Source organism: Jaculus jaculus, chromosome 12 (assembly GCF_020740685.1).
Source record: "Jaculus jaculus isolate mJacJac1 chromosome 12, mJacJac1.mat.Y.cur, whole genome shotgun sequence".
Lineage (NCBI taxonomy): Eukaryota > Metazoa > Chordata > Mammalia > Rodentia > Dipodidae > Jaculus > Jaculus jaculus.
This window is the reverse complement of record NC_059113.1, coordinates 76,156,709-76,176,741: the sequence shown is the minus strand read 5'-3', so window position 1 is coordinate 76,176,741 and position 20,033 is coordinate 76,156,709. Positions and strand designations below refer to the sequence as shown.

Genomic DNA, 20,033 nt, shown 5'->3' with positions numbered 1-20,033 from the left:
CTTTCCTGCAAGTTCTACCATTATATTGGTCAGGGTTGCATTGCTCATAGCTTCAATTTGATGTTCTGATCCTAATGACTCTTCTATGTTTTGGTTACATGTATTCATTGTATGACTGGGTGATCTAACTGGATTTTCTTTCATTTGAATTTTCATGTTATTTCTTTTGCACTGTGGTCTGCCCATGACAGTTTATGGGCCAGTAGGTGGGTGGATCAGCCTGGGCTCTAGCGCAATGGGAATCTGATACAGCCTGGGCCTTGGCTCCCATTTGCCAAAGCTGTCTATCTACTGCCTGAGAGGGTCGCCAAAGTTGCCTGAATTCTCAAGCGGTAATGCATCAAAGCTGCCTGCTTTTGAGCTTGAAGGGGGACTGAGGTACCTTGCCCTGAAGCAGCCCAAACTCAGGCTGGGAACATTGGGACCCGAAAACAGTCTGCGCTCCCCCGCCACAGGAGAATGGGGATAGCCGGCACAGCACAGTTAGGGGATGGCACCTTAGCTGGCACAAGCGAGAGACTCAGTCTGGGTTTGTGTGGCAGTTGCAGTGGGACTTGGCTCAGTGAACGTGCCACGGCAGGACCAGTAATGTGGGAAGTGTGCAGGTCAGTTTAAGCTTCTGCACACAGGGATCTATCGGTGTGCAATCGTAGTGGGGCTGTGGCTGTTTGGTGGAGGGGTGGTCTACCCACCCGCAAGGGGATCCGCAATTCCCTATCCCCCCACCCCACCCTCCCACTGATAAGAAGACCCACGAAACCCTTTAATGTCTTGCCTTTCTCCTGGATTTGTAGCACAGCTTGGTGGTCGCCATCTTGGCTGGAAGTCCTCACCTTCCCCTTTGAAACTCTACTATCCATCATATCCTCTCCCCCTCTAAATCAGTCTCTCTTTTATTTTATGTCATGATCTTTTGTTCCTATATGATGGTCTTGTGTAGGTAGTGTCAGGCACTTAGAGGTCATGGATATCCAGGCCATATTGTGTCTGGAGGAGCCCATTGTAAAGAGTCCTTTAGCTCTTATATTATTTGTGCCACCTCTTCTGCAATGGATCCTGAGCCATGTAATGTGTGATTGAGATATTTCTGTGCTGAGCACTCCTCTGTCACTTCTTCTTGGCACCATGGTGCCTCCTGAGTCATCGCAAGGACCTGCCATCTGAAAAGAGAAGGTTCTCTAGCCAAAAGTGAGAGTATCATTAATATATGGGTATGAATGTTAAGTGAAGTGCTTACAGGTAGTTTGTTGAGCATAGTATATACTTTTAGCCAGACAGCAGGAAATGTTACACTCCTAGGGCTCATGACTATGCCAGTTGTAGGTTTTCAGTATCAGTGATATATTCCCTCCCATGGAGCCATCCTCCAGTCAGCTGTTGGTTTCCCCAATAACAGACATGCCACTATTGCACCCATTGGCTCATTTGGCCTGGCTGGCCAAACTTAAGGCTTGCAGCGTCCACTGTTGGGTATTTTCAATGGTGATTTCTCTCTTTGCCATTGAACTGTGTGCAGCATGGCTGTTTTCAAGCTTTTTGTCGGCTGGTCTACATGGAGGATGTTTTCTGCCTAATTCCAGCAGTGATTTTGCAGCCCAACTATATGGAGTCTTCAGTAATAGGGTCTTACCATCTATTTCAGATGGCAAGCCAAGGGCCTCGACCGTGGTCTGTAATTACTGGGGAGCATCAGGGACCTCCATGGCCAACAACTCACTGGACTGTATCCTATCCCTGGCCCTGAAAATTTTCTAGGAACAATCTATGGCTCCTGTGCGTTCCATTGTCCAAAAAAGTAGGTTTGCGTATGACTTATTTATATCCTCTTATATTTTGATTAGCCCTTCCTCCACCCATCCTTACTCAGTTTCTTCCTCTGACCTCACTTAAACCTTTTTACCCCCAGTAATCTGTTCTTATACTTATATGTGTACAATACCATCCTATTAGGTATTCCCCCCTCCCTTTTTATTTCCTTTATATCTCCTTTCTAGCTTACTGGTCTCTACTACTGAGGTTTGTTTGGTTTTTTTTGTAGCGAGGATTCACATATGAAAGAAAGAGAACATGTGACATTTGGTTTTCGGGCCTGGATTACCTCACTTGGTATAATCCTTTCCAGACCCATCCATTTTCCTATAAATTTCATAACTTCAGCTTTCTTTACAAATGAGTAGAACTCTGTTGTATAAATGTGCCACATCATTATCCACTCATCAGTTGAGGAATACCTAGACTGGTTCCATTTCCTAGCTATTGTGAATAGATAGACAATAATCATCCTTGAGCAAGTATCTCTAAGGTAGCGAGATGAGTCCTTAGGATATATGCCTAGGAGTGCTGTAGCTGGGTCATATGGTATATCTATTTTTAGCTGTCTCAAGAACATCCACACTGATTTCCATAATGGCTGGACCAGATTGTATTCCCATCCATAGTGTAGAAGGGTTCCTCTTTTTCCTCAGCCTCGCCAGTATTTATGTTCATTTGTTTTCATGATGCTAGCCAATCTGACAGTAGTGATATAGAATCTCAGTGTAGTTTTAATCTGCATTTCCTTGATGACTAGGAATGTAGAACAGGTTTTTAGATGTTTATATGCCTTCTTTGTTTCTTCTTTTGAGAATTTTTTTAGTTCCATAGCCCATTTTTTAATTAGGTTGTTTGATTTCTTATTGTTTAATTTTTTGAGTTCTTTGTATATTTTAGATGTTAATCCTCTATCAATTGTATAGCTGTTAATGATTTTCTCCCATTCTGTAGACTGCCTATTTGCTCTATTCACAATGTCTTTTGCATACAAAAGGCTTGTAATTTCATTAAGTCCCAGTGATTAATCTGTGGTTTTATTGCCTGAGCCATTGGGGTTATATTCAGAAAGTCCTTGTGAAGACCAATCTGTTGATGGGTTTCTCTACTTTTTCCTCTAGCAGTTTCAGAGTTTTCAGGTATGATATTAAGGTCTTTGATTCATTTGGGCTTAATTCTTGTACATGGAGAACAAGAATGATCAATTTTCATCCTTCATATGTTTCTACAGATACATATCTAGTTTTTTCAGCACCATTTACTGAAGCAGCTGTCAATGAGTATTTTTGGCATTTTTTTTTTTTTGAATATCAGGTAGCTATAGCTACCCAGACTTACATCTGGGTCATCTGTTCTGTTCCATTGATCTACATGTTTGCTTTAGTGCCAGTACCGTGTTGATTTTGTTACTGTGGCTCTATAGTATAGGTTAAAATCAGGTATGGTGATACCACCAGTCTTATTTTTGTTGCTCAGTGTTGTTTTAGATATTCGAGATTTTTTTATTGCGTGTGTGTGCTTCCACATGAATGTTTGGATTGTTTTTTTTTCTATTTGTGTAAAGAATGCCATTGGAATTTTGATTGCTTTTGGTAAGATTGCCATTTTCACAATATTGCTTTTTCTTCCAAGAACAAGACATGTCTTTCTATTTCCTAGTGTCGTCTTTAATTTCTGCTTCAGTGTTTTCATTGTAGAAATCTTTCTTGGTTAGGTTTATTCCAAGGTACTTTTTTTTTTATGTAATTGTGATTGGGAGTGATTCTCTGATTTCATTCTCTGTGTGTTTGTTGTTAGCATATAGGAAGGCTACTGATTTCTCTTTGTTTCTTTTGTATCCTGTTGCATGGCTGTAGGTGTTTATAAGCTCTAACAGTTTGCTGGTAGAGTCTTTAGGGTCCTTTATATATAGAATCATGCTATCTGCAAATAATGATAAGTTGATCACTTCCTTTCTAATTTGTGTCCCTTTTATGTGTCTCTTGCCTTACTGCTATGGCTATGACTTCTAGTACTATATTAAATAAAAGTAGAGACAGTGTACATCCTTGTCTTGTTCCTGATTTTAGTAGAAAAGCTTCAAATTTTTCTCCATTTATTATTATGTTGGCTGTAGGCTTGTCATAAATAGCCTTTATTATGTTGAGATATGGTCCATCTATTCCCAGTCTCTGTAGGATTTTTATCATGAAGGGATGTTGGATTTGTCAAATGCTTTCTCTGCATCTAATGAGATGATCATGTGATTTTTGTCCTTCAGATCATTTATATGATGTATTACATTTATTGATTTGTGTATGTTGAACCATCCCTGCATCTCTGGGATATAGCCTACTTGAGAGATTTTGGTATGTTGTGTTCTCATTATCAATTGACTATGAATTTTTTGATTTTCTTCTTGATTTCTTCATTGACCCATTCATCATTTGGTAGTGTATTATTTACTTTCCATTACCTTGTGTATGCTCTATAGCTTTTCTTGCTATTGATTTGTAGTTTGATCCCATTGTGATCAGATACAGTGCAAGGAATTATTCAGTTTTCCTGTATTTGTTAAGATTTGTTTTGTGTCCTAATATATGATCTATTTTAGAGAATGTTCCATGTTCTGCTGAAAATAATGTGTATTCTGCAGCATTTGGATGAAATGTCCTGTAGATATCTGTTAGGTTCATTTGTTTTATGATTTAATCTAGATTCATCTCTGTTTAATTTTTGCCAGGATGACCTGTCAACTGATGAGAGTAGGGTGTTGAAGTCACCTACTACAACTGTATTTGGTGTTATCTGTGATCTTAGTTCTAGTAGTGTTTGTTTTATGAATTTGGGTGTTCCCATGTTAGGTGCATATATGTTTAGGATTGTAATGTCCTCCTGTCGGAGTGTGCCCTTAATAAATATAAAGTGACCTTCCTTATCTTTCCTATGTTGGACTGAAGTCTACCTTGTCAGATATTAGGATAGCAACCCCTGCTTGCTTTCTAGGCCCATTTGCTTGAAACACTGTTTCCCAATCTTTCACTCTTAAGATAGTGTCCATCCATTGTAGAAGGGTGAGTTTCTTAGAGACAACAAATTGAAGGATCCTGCTTTTTAACCCGGTCTGCAAATCTATGTCTTTTGGTTTGGGTATTGAGGCCATTGATATTAAAAGTTATTGTTGAAAGGTATGTACTTATTTTTGCCATTTTTCTTCTTTTGTAGTTCTTCTGGTTTTACCTTTGCTCTCTTGTATTAACTAGTATTTGAGTATGGTTTGTTTTCTCCAGGTTCCTTATATGTATGGTTTTCTTTCTCTTTAGCTGGAGCATCCTTTCAAGTATTTTTTGTAGAGCTGGTTTTGTTTCCAGATATTCCTTTATCCTGCTTTTGTTGTGGAATGTCCTTATTTCTCCATCTATCTGAATGTATAGCTTTGGAGGATAAAGTAACCTTGGTTGACAGTTGTTATCTTCCAGAACTTGGAATACTTCATTCCAAGCCATTTTGTCTTTGAAAGTTTGTGTTGAGTAACCTGCTGTGATCCTGATGGGCTTGCCTTTGTATGTGACTTGATTTTTCTCTCTAACTGCTTTCAATATATTTTCTTTGGTTTGTATCTTTGGTAGTTTAATTATAATATGGTGAGGAGAGGTTCTTTCCAGGTTTTGTCTGTTTGGTGTTCTATAGGCTTCACGTATTTGCATTGACATCTCTTTACCAATGTGGGGGAAATTTTCTTCTATGATTATGTGGAAAATGGCTACTGTACCTTTGGAATGAAATTCTTCTCCTTCTACTATACCCTGAATTCTTATGTTTGATCTTTTCATAGTGTCCCAAATATCTTGAAATTCCCATTTATACTTTCCCATTAGTTTGTCTTTTTACTTGTTGGACTGTATTAGATATGCCACCTGGTCTTATAGTTGAGATATTCTGTCATCTTTATCCATTCTACTGTTGAGATTTTCTACAGAGTTTTTCATTTCAGTGACTGTGTCCTTCATTGCTAGTAATTATGACAGGTTTCTCTTTATTATTTCCATTTCCTTATTTATGTCTTGTATTGACCTTCTCATTTCATTAAATTGATTTCCTGTGTCATCTTTGATTCCTTTGATTTCCTCTTTCATTCCTTTGATTCCTCCCTGATTTCTTTGAACATCTTTGTAATCATTCTTTTGAAATCTTTCTTAGGCATTTCCTCTAATAAATCATTCTCACTGGAGGTCATTTCTGATGCACTAATACTTTTTGATGGATTTTATTGTCTTGATTTTTCATTTTTCCTCTGCTATAATGTACATATTTTTGCATATTAGGTTAATTTAATGCTTTGATTTTCTAATTAGCTGTAGTATTATTAGATGTGTCAGTCATTCTGTTGTTCTGTATCTTCAGGGTAGGAGCTTAAGGGGCTAGGTGTGGCTCTGAAGACTCTCAGAGTAACCACAAAAGTGACCCTAGGGTTTGCCTGCTATGAGTGTATTTAAGAATGCTGAGTGGAACAAAACATAGGCAGATACTAAAATTTAACTAAACAATGTACATATTCAATTGAAAGCAGCACAGTGTATTTATGCAAAAGTAGGTATTCTGACTACCAGATCCTTAAACAAAATTATAGTCCCTTATTATGTGTGTTGCCCCACACCCTTAATCCTAGCAACTAGGAGGGTAAAATTTCTGATCTGTTTAGGGTTACAGGTCAGTTTGTGACCATGTAAGACCCTTCCCTGCTGTAATCCCAGTTAACTTTGGGATGATTTTGGTCCCAATTATGCTGCGTTCCTGCTTGGGTCCTTCTTTGTTGCACTGTGGGTTCAGGTAGGCTGGCAGGGTTGCTGGATCGCTGCTCTGATCGCCTGTTGGGTGCTGTGTAGATGACCTCTCCTCCCCAGGTCTCTGGTGCTTGCTGGTGCTTAAGCTGGCATTGGGGGCAGTGAGCCTATGGATGGTGGCTGATGTTTTCCCACTTGTCCTTGTAGTTATCTTCCTCACAAGCTGCTCCTCCATTCTTCCTTGCTGTCCTCCCTTCATGTTTCTTGAGTTTGTGAGGAGCTCTGGTGTGAGTGGATAGTTTCCTTACCTGATTTTTCTGTGGCTCAGGCCGAGCCACTGCTGGATCTGCTTCTGCCTGCCTAGGTGGGCTCCAGATGCTTTGGATCCCTCCTACTTCTCTGCTGTAGTTGGCAATTTCTTATACACCTCACTTTTTAGTATATTTTGTATATATTTTGCTGGGGTTTTTTGTTCATTTGTTTGTTTACTTTTTGGTTTTTTTCTCCTCTATGCTGCTTTGGCATGGTTCCTACGCTGCCATCGTAACCAGAAGTCTCCTAATAAATTTTATAAGTATAAAAAATTCATTTGGCTGAGTGTGATGGCACATCCTTTTAATTCCAGTCCTGGGGATGCAGAGGTAGGAATATTGTTATGAGTTTGAGGCTAGCCAGATCCTATACAATATATTCCATGTCAGCCTGACCTAGAGTGAAGCACTACCTCAAAACACCAAATTTTATTTATTTATTTATTTATTTATTTATTTATTTATTTATTTATTTATTTATAAAGAAGAAACTTTATATGTACACATCATATGTTGGTGCCATCATTTCCCTCCTCCCTGTACCCACTCCACCAAGGGCCCTCTTTAGTGGGATTGCTGGTATTCATCAAGTAGTTGTAAGTTATGAATTATGAGTGCATCAGTCTGCCATTGTGGGGAGGGCTATGTTTCTGGATTTATTTATTTATTCCCACCCTGTGGCTCTTACATTCTTTTCACCCCCTCTTCCACAAACTTCCCTGAAACTTGGTGGGTGTGCTTTAAATCTACTTTATTGTTGAGTACCCAGCATCTGTGGGGTTTCTGCTTTGGTGTGGTTTGAGTATCCTCATTATCTGCCTCCATCACGCTGGTACAAGTTGTCTCCATTTTTGCTCATCTTACCAATTCCTCTGTGGTTTCACCTGGGCCCTAGCTGCTATGCTAGGGGTGGTTCATCTCCTGCTAGGAAGTCATTTATCCATTCTTGTCTTGTTGATAGATTTTTGTTGTTCTTTGTTCTTGCTGATTTCTGAAAAAAGAAAAATAGATATTCCAATGAAGTGTGAAAGGGGATAAGCATTGTTAGAGAGATTTTGATGGGTGTAGCCTCACTTTCGAACAAAGACTTGTGGGAGCTTCTCATTGGGGTCCATAATTCTGGTCTTCATAGGATTGTGACTTGATTCCCAATTTCAGGTATGGATTCTTTTCTACTGAGTAGATCTCAGCCATTCAGAAAGCTATTGGTTACCCACCTAGGATGTGTGTCACTATTGCACAGGTGTGTACATCTTGTCAGGCTGGTTGCTTACATATAGCAATGGCCCCTGCTAGCACATAACATTGTTGGCCATTTTTCCTCAGCAGCTCATGTAGCACTTTTCAGTAGTATATGGGCTAACTTTAGATTTCGGGTATGATGATATGAAATTTTTTTTAATGCTTTTTTTTTTTTTTTTTGCAGAAAGACATCATCAAAGCAGATAGAGGTGACATACGAGTAAACTCATTTTTTGACCAAAGGTGAAGTATTACCAATTGTGTATTATTTTTAAATTGTATTTTCCATTAAAAGAAGCCCATTAGTATTAAGATGGTTTATGTCATAGTATGCTAGTAGGCTTAAATAAGCTGTGGTTGACTTGATAAATGACACATGTTATTAAAGTCTGTAGGAATATTTTACATTGCGATGTGATTTTTCTCATTCCCTCTGTAGATACTTGGTAGTGTCTTGTTGCATTTTTATTTATTATACCAAACAAACTTTGTGAAACAGGTGGTTGCTACTGACTTCTAATAGTAAGGACCAAAGGTGAACATCCTCCTGGGCTTAATCTCCCTTCTGACCACAAAAATAATGATAATAATAATAAATAAAATTCAGTCAAAAATGTCAGTTGTGCAAAAATTAGAAGTCATTTGTTTCAGTAAAAAATACAAAATTACTGGCTCCCATGGATACATTAACCACAAAGTTGTTTTTTTAATTTGGAAATTTATTTTGCTTATTACCTATTTATTAAACTATATGGAATAGCATATGCTTTATGATTTAAAAAAATTTTTCATGTTGTGTGTTTTTCTTCAGTTTTTTACCCCCACTTATTACTGAGTATGAGAAACAACTGGAAAAGCTAAATGCACAGCTGAAAAATTATCAGGTATGAAGTCACAATAGAGCTCTCATAATACTTCATTTTGAAAAAAAAAAGTCCACTTCTTTTTTAAGACATTGATGAGGAAGAAGGTAGTTAATCTGTAGGAGTGTGTGTGTGTGTGTGTGTGTGTGTGTGTGTGTGTGTGTGTGTACATGCAATGGCATATATGTAGAGGTCGGAGGAAAACTTGGAGGCATCTGCTCCACCTGTTTTTAGGCAGGATCTCTCCTCACTGCAAACTGGCAGATTGCTAATGAAAGTCAAACTAGTTGACCTATGAACTTCTGAGTCTCTTGCCTCTGCTTCCTATTGTCAGGTGCATATGGATCACAGATGCATTCTCTACCCTGCATCTGGCTCTTCATGGGTACTGGGGACTTGAACCTGGACAACACTTTGTAAACAAGCCATCTTCTCAGCCCAGTTTTCCTTTTTTAATCCAGTATTTTCTTGATCTTGATATTTGGTAGAAAATCTTTTAGGTGCTTAGGGGAAGAATCTTTTATATTTGTTTGTATCTCTTTTTTCTCAAAACGGTCCAACAGCCTTTCTCCTTATCTTTATTCTAATTGTATTCATTATTATTTGCAAAAAATATGTTTCCTTCAATTTCAGATATTGTTTCTGTCAGATGTCTTTATGTCTTTTAAATGTTAATAACCTACCTTAATGTAGGCTTAGATTCTAGCAACTATTTTGTTTTTTTCTGAAATTCTACTAGTAAATGGGAGCTTATATTAAGAATAAAGGAAATAAAGAGACTCCAGAAGTTGTGCTATGCATACAGACAGATCATTATTCCCAGTCCCATGACTTCTGAGGCTAGAACCCTGCAAAACTTGAATTATAGTATAGGGTTATTAAATAGGAAACCTGAATTTCAATGAACCATATTAGAACAAAGAAACTTTTATTCATAATGTTTCTTTGAGCTGATATGTCTTTTACATTTCTTCCCATATAGGTGATAGGTCAATAAAAGTATTTCTTAGTTAGGAGTTACTTTGTTACAAACTGACAGAGACTGATCTTTGTTAGAGTTTGAATATATGAATGATTGTATTTGGCTGGCATCATTTTATCTGTTGTATGGAAAGCAGTATATAGTTAATTTTGTACAACTGGAAGTTTAATGACTTTATATAAAAATAACTCATTGAGACTGATTTTCTCATGATAATGCTGTAAAGATAGCATACTCTACGAGTCATATAAAACCTGCAACATGCAAACTACAGAAGTGTGTTCAAGGATAGCTTTGAGTAGGGCTGGAGAGATAGCTCTGGGGTTAAGAGCACCTGCCATTAAAGCAAGCATGAGAACTTCTCAGGTAGAGCTACTGACCTTGACTCTCTAGTGCCCATGTAAAATGCTGAGTATGGCTGTGGACATCTGTAACCTCAGTCTGCCGGCAGCAGAAACTGGGGATTTGTGTATTCTCACTGACTAAAAGCAACTCCCAGTTAAAGGAGAGACCATCACTCAAAGAAATAATCAGTAAGAGAAGGACATCAGATGTTCTCTTTTTTCCACATGCTTGCACATGGAACTCATTCATCTGCAAACATACACCATACCACAGTCATGCAACATGCAAGAAAGTAAAATTTGTGTGAGATATTGTGTGACTCTGGATCATGACTTTGTAGGTCACAATATCATATCACAATCTCAAAAGTATTCACACTTGATGGAGAAATGGCTCAGTTATTAAACATTTGCTGTGCATGTGTGAGCACCCACATAATTGCTTGTAATCCTAGTGCTTGAGGGCAAATATATCCCAAGTGCAAACCAGCCAGCTAGACTATCTGAACTGGAGAGCTCTGTGTCCAGTGAGAGATCCAGTCTCGATAAACAAGATGGAGAGAAATTATGGTAGAGACAAGACATCAACCTCTGGCCTCCACATGCATACACATGCACAAGAGCACCCTCACATATATCTACTCACACACCACATGTGCCTATACTTGTCATAAAAAAAAACGGTTGGGCATACCTGTAAGCACTTTCTATTTACTTTCTCTTCATGCATATGCAGAAAGATTCTTTGCTAAATTGTAGCACATAGTAGGCTGTGTCTCCTTTCTACTCCATTACTATGACAAAATTCCCGAAAATCAACTTAAAGGAATATATTAGCTGCCTTTTAATGGAAACAGGAGCCTAAATCAGCTTGAAGCAGGTCCACAGTGAGGAAGCTGAAAGCAGTGAAGCCACAGCTCAGCGTGCTCTCTTCTTTTTATATAGTCCAGAACTCCATCCAGCCCGTGGAATGTTGCTGCACACAGTTGAGGTGGGTCTTCCCACCTTAGTTAACCTAATCAAGATAATCCTTCACAGGCAGCCACAGAGGCTAACCTAACCTACCTACAGAAAACTCAAAGCTCTTTTTTGCACAAATGGCATTTTGCTTACATTTTTAGGACTAGAATATTTAAAATTCCTGCTGAATACATTCTTGGAATTGGTTTAATGGCATATTATGTGCACTAATTCTTGTAACAGAATGGCTAGTAATCTGGAAGTTAAACTTTTTATTATCTATCTGATTCCTATATCTCTTTAATGTTATTTTACTATAGTTTCTAATGTCATTTCTTTCATTTAGCATTCTTACCACTGAAAGGTAATTATAAGAAGCTGCATTAGAAAATTAATAACTCTTTTAGAGAAGAAAGGATTTTGATGGTTATTTCTGATGATAATATCACAGAGATATTATTAATTAGGACTAATTCTTATGACTTATTGTCCGAACCCAAAATAGAATACCTTCAAAGCAGGAAAAGTATGGTGAAATTTTATATATCCTATATATATTATTTGACAGTAATAAATACTTTACAAATTATATTGATACTTCTACAACTTTGAAAGCTCAATTTTTTAAATCTACAAAATAGAAGTAATTACTGTAATATCCATACCTCTTTCATGACATTCAGTTTCTTACAATTGCCTTTTCTAATTTTATCTCTTACTGCATCATTCCATATGAAGTCAGTACTGAATTATCTGGTAGTAAAGTAATTCATTTTAGTTTGATTGTAATTTCAGCAAAACAGGGATCTGGTAAAAATTCAACTCCCATGCCAGTTCTGCAGATAGAATTAGTTGTTGTTTATTTCCTAGACCAAACTGCCTTGAGCTTCTCTTGAGTGACGGAAGAATAGAACTGCTTATTTCACACATTCCTTGCCAGGGTTCACTCTAAGCTTATCATTACCCTTCTGCCCAGAATGCACGATTAGGACTGATGGGTGTATGGGGGACTGATTGCACTGTTTTAAGCATGATTTCGAATGACCACCTACTTGCCCTCCAGTCAACTACTTACTTGTACTGAGAACTGACTTCTTATTTGTGCCTTTTTATATTCACTCATATTCTTCCTACTTGAAATGTTCTTCCTTTTGCTTTGAAATCCTAAAATTCTCTTCTGTCCTTAAAGTCAATTAACAAGGCTTTCATTTTATTCCCTTCACAGTGTGTATTATATTCTTCATTGTGTTTTAGATACTGGAGCTTTTAAATTGTCTTGCTTGCTAAGTACTTCTGTGACCTTCTCTGTTTACCATATCAACCTTGTCTAGAGCAGTCTGGTTAGTAAAGGTGGTGAGTCAGAGAATGAAAGACTACTAAAGAAGCTAATGTGTTACATAAAACGTTTTTATTCTATTTGTAGTCTATTCAAAATGAATGCTTTGTTATGAATGTTATATTATTAAACTTTTTAATATTGCTTATTAAAAGTGGAGATAAAGACAGATGTGGTGACTCACACCTTTAATCCCCACACTTGGGAGACTAAGGCAGGAGGATAACTGTAAATTTAAAGCTAGCCTATGATATAGAATGAGTTCCAGTTCATCCTGAGCAAGAGTGAGTTCCTACTTCAAAAAAAGGTAATGAATAAATATTCTCTAGTCTGATTGCTTGTGTATGAATTAAATTCATAATGGAGATCTAGTTATTGAGAAAATATATTTGCTACACCCTATTTTTTTTTCTTTCAGAAATGCATGGGTGAGATGAAACTACACTTTGAAAATCTCATCAGAGAAAATGAAAGGTAAATCAGCTATTTTCAAAAAAATTTTTTTGTTTATTTTATTTATTTATTTGAGAGTGACAGAGAGAGAAAGAGGCAGAGAGAGAGAAAGAAAGAAATGGGCACACCAGGGCTTCCAGTCACTGCAAACGAACTCCAGATGCATGTACCCTCTTGTGCATCTGGCTAACGTTGGTCCTGAGGAATTGAGCCTTGAACCGGGGTCCTTAGGCTTCACAGGCAAGCGCTTACCTGCTAAGCCATTTTTCGAGCCCTAAATTAGCTATTGGTTATTTCTGTTTTTGCTGTTTTAGGTAACTTACTTTTGTTACTTGATACATACAGTATTCTGATTAAGAGTGTATTTTCTTGGGCCTACTTATCTGTTTGATACTCCTGGCTTTATTACCTGTGACCTTAGATAAGTTACTGTACTTATTTCTACTTTTATTTCCTTGTCTGTAAAATTGGAGATAAAAGTTCCTTTTTTACAAAGTTGGCCGTAAGGGATAAATGGTTTTGAATTGGATACATAAGCACCTCATTAATAGTGTAGTATAATAAGCATATATTAGGAGACATACTGATAAAATAAAACTATCTTCAAAGGAGCAGCCCTAAACTGACTTCTCAATGGAAAAACTTCAAACTACTTTAAGAGAACAAGCTATATTTGCAAACTTAGAATTTTCTGTCCAATGAAATATCCATCAGAATGTATGTTGGTACATAGTCACATGAAAAGGAACTGAGAAAATTACAATCAGAAGAATTAATACAAATCTCAAGAGTGTTCCTCAAAAAAGGGGTGAAAATTATCCTAGGTCAAATCTTGGAACTACAAGAAAGGATAAGTAAAATACCTAATGGCCATTAACTGTTCCACAACAATATTTTTAAACTACTATAGAGAATTAAAATATAAACTATAGGGCTGGAGAGATGGCTTAGCGGTTAAGCGCTTGCCTGTGAAGCCTAAGGACCCCGGTTCAAGGCTCGGTTCCCCAGGTCCCATGTTAGCCAGATGCACAAGGGGGCGCACGCGTCTGGAGTTCGTTTGCAGTGGCTGGAAGCCCTGGCGTGCCCATTCTATCTCTCTCCCTCTATCTGTCTTTCTCCCTGTGTCTGTCGCTCTCAAATAAATAAATCAAAAATGAACAAAAAAATAAAAATAAAAAAAAGTATATAAACTATAGATACCATTAATTTAGAGATAAAACAAATAGGGTTAAAATATTATCAGTTTATGGTGTTATGATCTGGTAATTTGATAGGACTTCTAATAATCTCTGGGGTGGATACTAACAGTAAAGAAAATAAGCATATCCCTGACAAGCTAATGGAGTAGAAAAATGGAATGATGAAATATAATCCAGTGAAGTAAGAAAGGACTATTTCTTTTTAATTCAGAGCAAATAGAAAGCAATAACAGTAGATAGATTTATATAGTAGATACTGTAATAAATATAAAACCAAATACATTAGTTAATTACATTAAATTTCAGTGTAGTTCATATAATAATTATACAGTGATTTATAAGGGGAAATTATATAAAGGAGGCTATAATTCTATGGCTGAAATATCAGAATATAGTAATAAAAATAAAATATACTAAATCAAAATAAAATAGGTAATGGTAGTCATAGCACAGTTATGGTAAAACAGAATATTAGAAATGAAATACAATATTTTATAATGATAAAAATACTTAGTTTTCCCCCAAAATGATAATTCTTAATTTGTAAACATGCAATAACTAAACTTCAATATAGAAACAATTACATAGCAGTGAATTAATTATCAAACAGACAATTTCAGGATGTTAATAGGAAATATGAACAGATTGCTCTCTATAATTGAAATAACAGTTTGAAAAAGCAAAACAGTATGTGATACTTTTTTAAATTTTTTTGTTATTCATTTAAATTTATTTATTTGAGAGTGAGAGAGAGAGAATGGGCATGTCAGGGCTTCCAGCCACTGCAAATGAACTCCAGACGCATGTTCCCCTTGTGCATCTGGCTAATGTGGGTCCTGGGGAATCGAGCCTTGAACCAGGGCTATTAGGCTTCACAGGCAAGCGCTTTACCGCCAAGCCATCTCTCTAGCCCCAGTATGTGATATTTGAACAAAGAAGGTAATAAGTGTATGTACATTTAAGTTACATATGTGGGACACTAACCTCATTGATTTCATTATATGCATGCTTTTTGATTGTACATGAAGCATTGACCAATGTACATGCGCATTGACCAACTCCAAAAAGCATCTGTCAGGAAGTTAAAGGATGGAAATTATTCACATTATATTAGTTAATAAAGAAAACCCTAGTTTTTCTCTTTATTTCTAAATATTACTCACAAGTCCAAAATTTCACAGTTAGAAACTGCGTTCAGATGATTCGAATGAAAAAAACAACAAAACACTTGGAGACTATAGATAAAAACATTCTTAGGGGGAAATTTATAATCGTTAGTATGAATTTTTTTTTTTTTTTTTTTGAGGTAGTATCTCACTTTAGTCCGGGCTGACCTGGAATTCACTATGTATTTTCATGGTGGCCTTGAACTCATGGTGATCCTCCTATCTTTGCCTCCCAAGTGCTGGGATTAAAGGCATGCACCACCACGCCCAGCTCAACTGTGAATATTTCTTTAAAAAAAACAAAGTTTGAGTCTAGGGGCATGGCTCATTGCTTGGTTAGTACTCATGAGGTTCAATTCATCACTGAAAAAAATATTAAAATCTGCAAAGCAGTAATCTTGAGAAGTGGGGGAAGGTAGTATACCTAACACCAGTGTGAGACCTGTGGAAGATCAAGGCATTGGTTGCAAAGGAGTAAGCATTAAGAGTGGCTGAGTTAGACACCCCTCCCCAAGTACTTAGATACTGAAAACAACTGAACTGACCATGACTTTGCCATGATTATAGTGTGGAACTACGACAACAATCTTGAAAGCTGAAACTGTGACCTCTTAAAATTGATGGATGAGGGGTTATTTCTGTTACCTCAAAAAATGGTCAAAAAACTAAATGCAGTATTTTGAAAAGTTTGTTTGTTTGCTTGCTTATTTATTTATTTATGAGAGAATGAGTGCACCTGGGCCTCTTGCCACTGAAGATAGGCTTCCAGATGCGTGTGCCACTTTATCCCTCTGGCTTTATGTAGGCACTTAGAGAGTATAGGTTTTACAAGCAAGCACCTTAACCATTGAGGCATCTCTCTCCAGCTCCAGTTTTGGATTTTTTAAAAAGTAGTGAAATACTTTCATTCTCAATGTTTAAAATAACCATAGACTAAAAAAATGTTTTTGTTATTTTTCTATTTTGCCTGGCTTTTTACATGGCTAAAGGTATTGAGCACAGGCCTTCTTCATGCTTGCAGATCAAATGTTTTTACCCACTGAGCCATCTCCCCATCTCCCTAACAATTTTTCATAGAGAATAATATTTCTGTCAGAAAACACACCACAGCTTTTAATGATTTATCTTTGGAATCTTGCATGTTGTTTCTGAAATCTTGCTTAACTTATATACTGATCATTTTTCCTTATTAAATATTTCCAATCAGAACTCTTAAATATTTCAGTTTTCTGTGTATACTTATATTAAATGTTTTATAGGTTTTTTTCAATATTCTAAACCTTTTTTCTTCTGTATTTATATAATACTGAATTAAAACAAGTGTTTGAAGTTATACCTTCTTGCATTCTTGTTTTGCTTTTTGTTTTTATAGTTTTAAAATTTGAAATATATATAATTTATGTTGTGGTAAGAATAATGACTTTTAGAATTATGGTCAACCTTAATGCAATTATATGCTGAGAAAGGCATTTCTAATAGTCTTAATTTCACAGCTACTATTTATTGTACTTTATTTCTCAAAACTATCAGGAATTCAATTGTGAAACAATTAAGAAAATAAATAATTATATGAAATACAGGGCACTATTTTATTTAGCTGAATTAAGTTATTAACATTTAATATATCTTACAAATTGATACTTTTTTATTTAGTAAGGTATTAAAATTTATTTATAAAAATCTAAAGTTAACATTTCTGAAAATTTAAAATCTCTAGGACAAACTGAACTCTGTATAAGTTACCAATTTAATGCATTTGAAAATGTTTTTTATTAACACAATATTTAATCAGTTAAACACATCTATTTTTTTTGAAGTCTACTTAAAATGAATTTGTTTAAAAATTATTTCACTTGGATTTTTTAATTGACCTCAAAGTAGTAATTAATGATACTAAAGTCAGTATAAGTTATTGTTATATTAACTGCTTATCACAAAGGTTGCACAGTGAATTAAAAGATACTGTTGAAAAGCAACTGGAGGCCCTTCCCTTTGAAACAGAGCTAGGTCATGATATATACTCAGATGATGAAACAGTCAAGAACTTTCAACAACAGCTGCAACTAGTCAATCAAGTAAGTGTCATTGTTTTTAAATTTGTATATTGAAATTAGAGTTTTTGAGTCTTCGTTACTCACATTTGAGTGATAAGAGAACAAAATTGTTAACACTTGATTTTTATATAATTTCAAAGAATTGTAATGAAACATATTAAATGGCATAACTGTTTATTATAAATATACATACCAAGCATTTCTAAGCTTTCTTATACATATATATATTATGTTGAGCATATGCTACCACATGTTTCCTTAATTTTCTCACACCTTCCTGCTTCTGTTGGTCACCCTTATCCCCTAGAAGTTTTATTTCTACTTTCATGTTTATATATGTATATAAATATGTGTGTGTGCGCGTGTGTGTATGTGTGTGACGTCTGTGTGAAATCAAAGAACCACAAAAAGAAAACATGGTATTTGCCTTTGATTGACTTAATTTAGTTAATATGATTTTCTCTAGTTGTATCCATTTTCCTATTAGTGACATACCTTTTCTCTGCTTTAAAATTGAAAAATGTTCTGTCATGCTTCTATGACATATTTTCTTTTATTTATATTTTATTGATAACTTCTATACTTATAAACAATAAGCCATGGTATTTACTTCCCCTCCCCCACTTTTCCCTTCACAACTCCACTCTCCATCATATTTCCTCCCTCTCTCTGTTAGTCTGTCTTTTATTTTGATGTCATTGCCTTTTTCTCCCATTATGAGGGTCTTGTGAAAGTATTGCTAGGCACTGTGAGGTCATGGATATCGAGACCAGTTTCTGCCTGGGCAGTTGCCTTATAAGGAGTAGTCACCTTCCTTTGGCTCTTACATTCTTTCTGCCACCTCTTTTTTTTTGTTTAACATTGGGATGGCCTTTGAATCTAGAAATGTATCTATTTCTTTTAGATTTTCCAGTTTTTACATTGTAATTTCACAATAGCTTATTTATAAAAGAATATTATCCATGTATTATATACAATAAATAAACTGCTAATAATTTAATAAATTATCAAATATTTTTGTTTGGTAGGAAAAAACTTGGACGATGGAACTATGGCAGACTGCTTCTCAGGAGTTAGAAAGGATGCAGAAACTTTATCAGGAACATATGACTGAAGTCCAGCTTCATGTATTTGAAAGCCAAAAGCAAAAGGTATTCTTAGATTTTATTTGTCCTATACATCAGTAAGAAATTGCATCCTGAATAAACTGGCTTGGAAAGGAATTCTGAACTCTGTATTATGGGGGGGGGGTTGTACTTTTTAAAGAAAATTTCCCTTTTCGCTGCTGCTCTGGTTTGGTTTTTGTTGTTGTTTTTTTTAAATATTTTTTAATGTATTTATATGACAGAGAAAGAGGGAGAGAAAGACAAAATGGGAGCTCCAGAGCCTCCCGCCATTGCAAATGAACTTCAGAATGCATGCACTGCCTTGTGCATCTGGCTAATGTGGATCCTGGGAAATTGAACCTGGGTCCTTTGGCTTTGCAGACAAATGCTTTAACTGCTAAGCCATTCCTCCAGCCTGTAGTTTTTGTTTTGTTTTGTTTTTTTAATGAGAGAGAATTGGTGCGCTAGAGCCTCCAACCACTGAACTCCAGATGCATGTATAACCTGGTGCATATGTGCAACCTGTGCACTTGCCTCATCTTGTGGGTCTGGCTCAGCCGGTTTGATTTCTTGGTGACATTGCAGCCCAGGCATGTGGTGTATTCAGCAATAGTGTCTTACCATCTATTTCTGGTGGGAAACCAAGAACCTCAGCAATGGCTTGTAATGTTTTCAGGGGCATTAGGGCCCTCCCTGGCCTACAACTCACTGGAAGGTATCCCATCCCTGGCACTGAAATTTTTCTAGTAGCAGCCTATGATTTCTGGGTGTGCTATTATCCAAAAGAGTAGGTTATCATATGGCTTATTCACAATAACCTGAATTTTGATTAAACCTCCCCCATTAATTTTTAATGATTGAAAATTCTTTTTCTTAGTTCTTTGAATCTTAATTCATATAATATCTGATATATAACTTTAGGTATGTGATTTCGGAACTTGATTTTGGTATTATTTTAAATATAGATTGCAAACAAATTGCTATTTATGTACTCACTATGCCTTCCCAATAGGATCAGCTGAACAATTTTCATCAACTGACCAAAAAGCTTCATGTTGCTAATGAAAACATAGAAATAGTAAGTAAATGTAACCATTTACTGTACTGATTTACACAAACTAAAATTTGTCACTATGAATTATTTATTTATGCTAATTCAAATTAAGAAAACAATAAAAACATGCGTGAATTAAAATAGATGAACAATAATTCTTTTTTCTTCCTTAAACAGTCAATGACCTAGTTCATAAAGTTCATAGTATCTTTTGGGCATCTAATCAACATATATCTGATATATATATATATATATATGTATGTATGTATGTATGTATGTATGTATGTGTATATATATATATATATATACATACATACACACACACACATACACACACATACACACACATACATACACTAATTTAAACATCCTCTTAAGGTCTTTGGTAAGA

At 36.0% G+C, this 20,033-nt stretch overlaps 1 protein-coding gene across 11 annotated transcripts in view; it reads left to right on the top strand.

Moving 5' to 3' along the window:
* Sclt1 (sodium channel and clathrin linker 1) overlaps positions 1–20,033 on the top strand; it is a 222,541-nt gene that overhangs the window by 48,471 nt on the left and 154,037 nt on the right. For 9 of the 11 annotated variants that reach the window (XM_045131667.1, XM_045131674.1, XM_045131673.1 and 6 more), the window contains 6 exons: positions 8,310–8,368; positions 8,937–9,009; positions 13,029–13,084; positions 17,368–17,503; positions 18,511–18,633; positions 19,601–19,666. In XM_045131667.1, coding sequence (XP_044987602.1) covers positions 13,035–13,084; positions 17,368–17,503; positions 18,511–18,633; positions 19,601–19,666 — 375 coding nt within the window. In that variant the 5' untranslated portion in view covers positions 8,310–8,368; positions 8,937–9,009; positions 13,029–13,034. The remainder of the gene's footprint in view (positions 1–8,309; positions 8,369–8,936; positions 9,010–13,028; positions 13,085–17,367; positions 17,504–18,510; positions 18,634–19,600; positions 19,667–20,033) is intronic. The other 2 variants (XM_045131671.1, XM_045131669.1) reach the window with 1 other exon arrangement.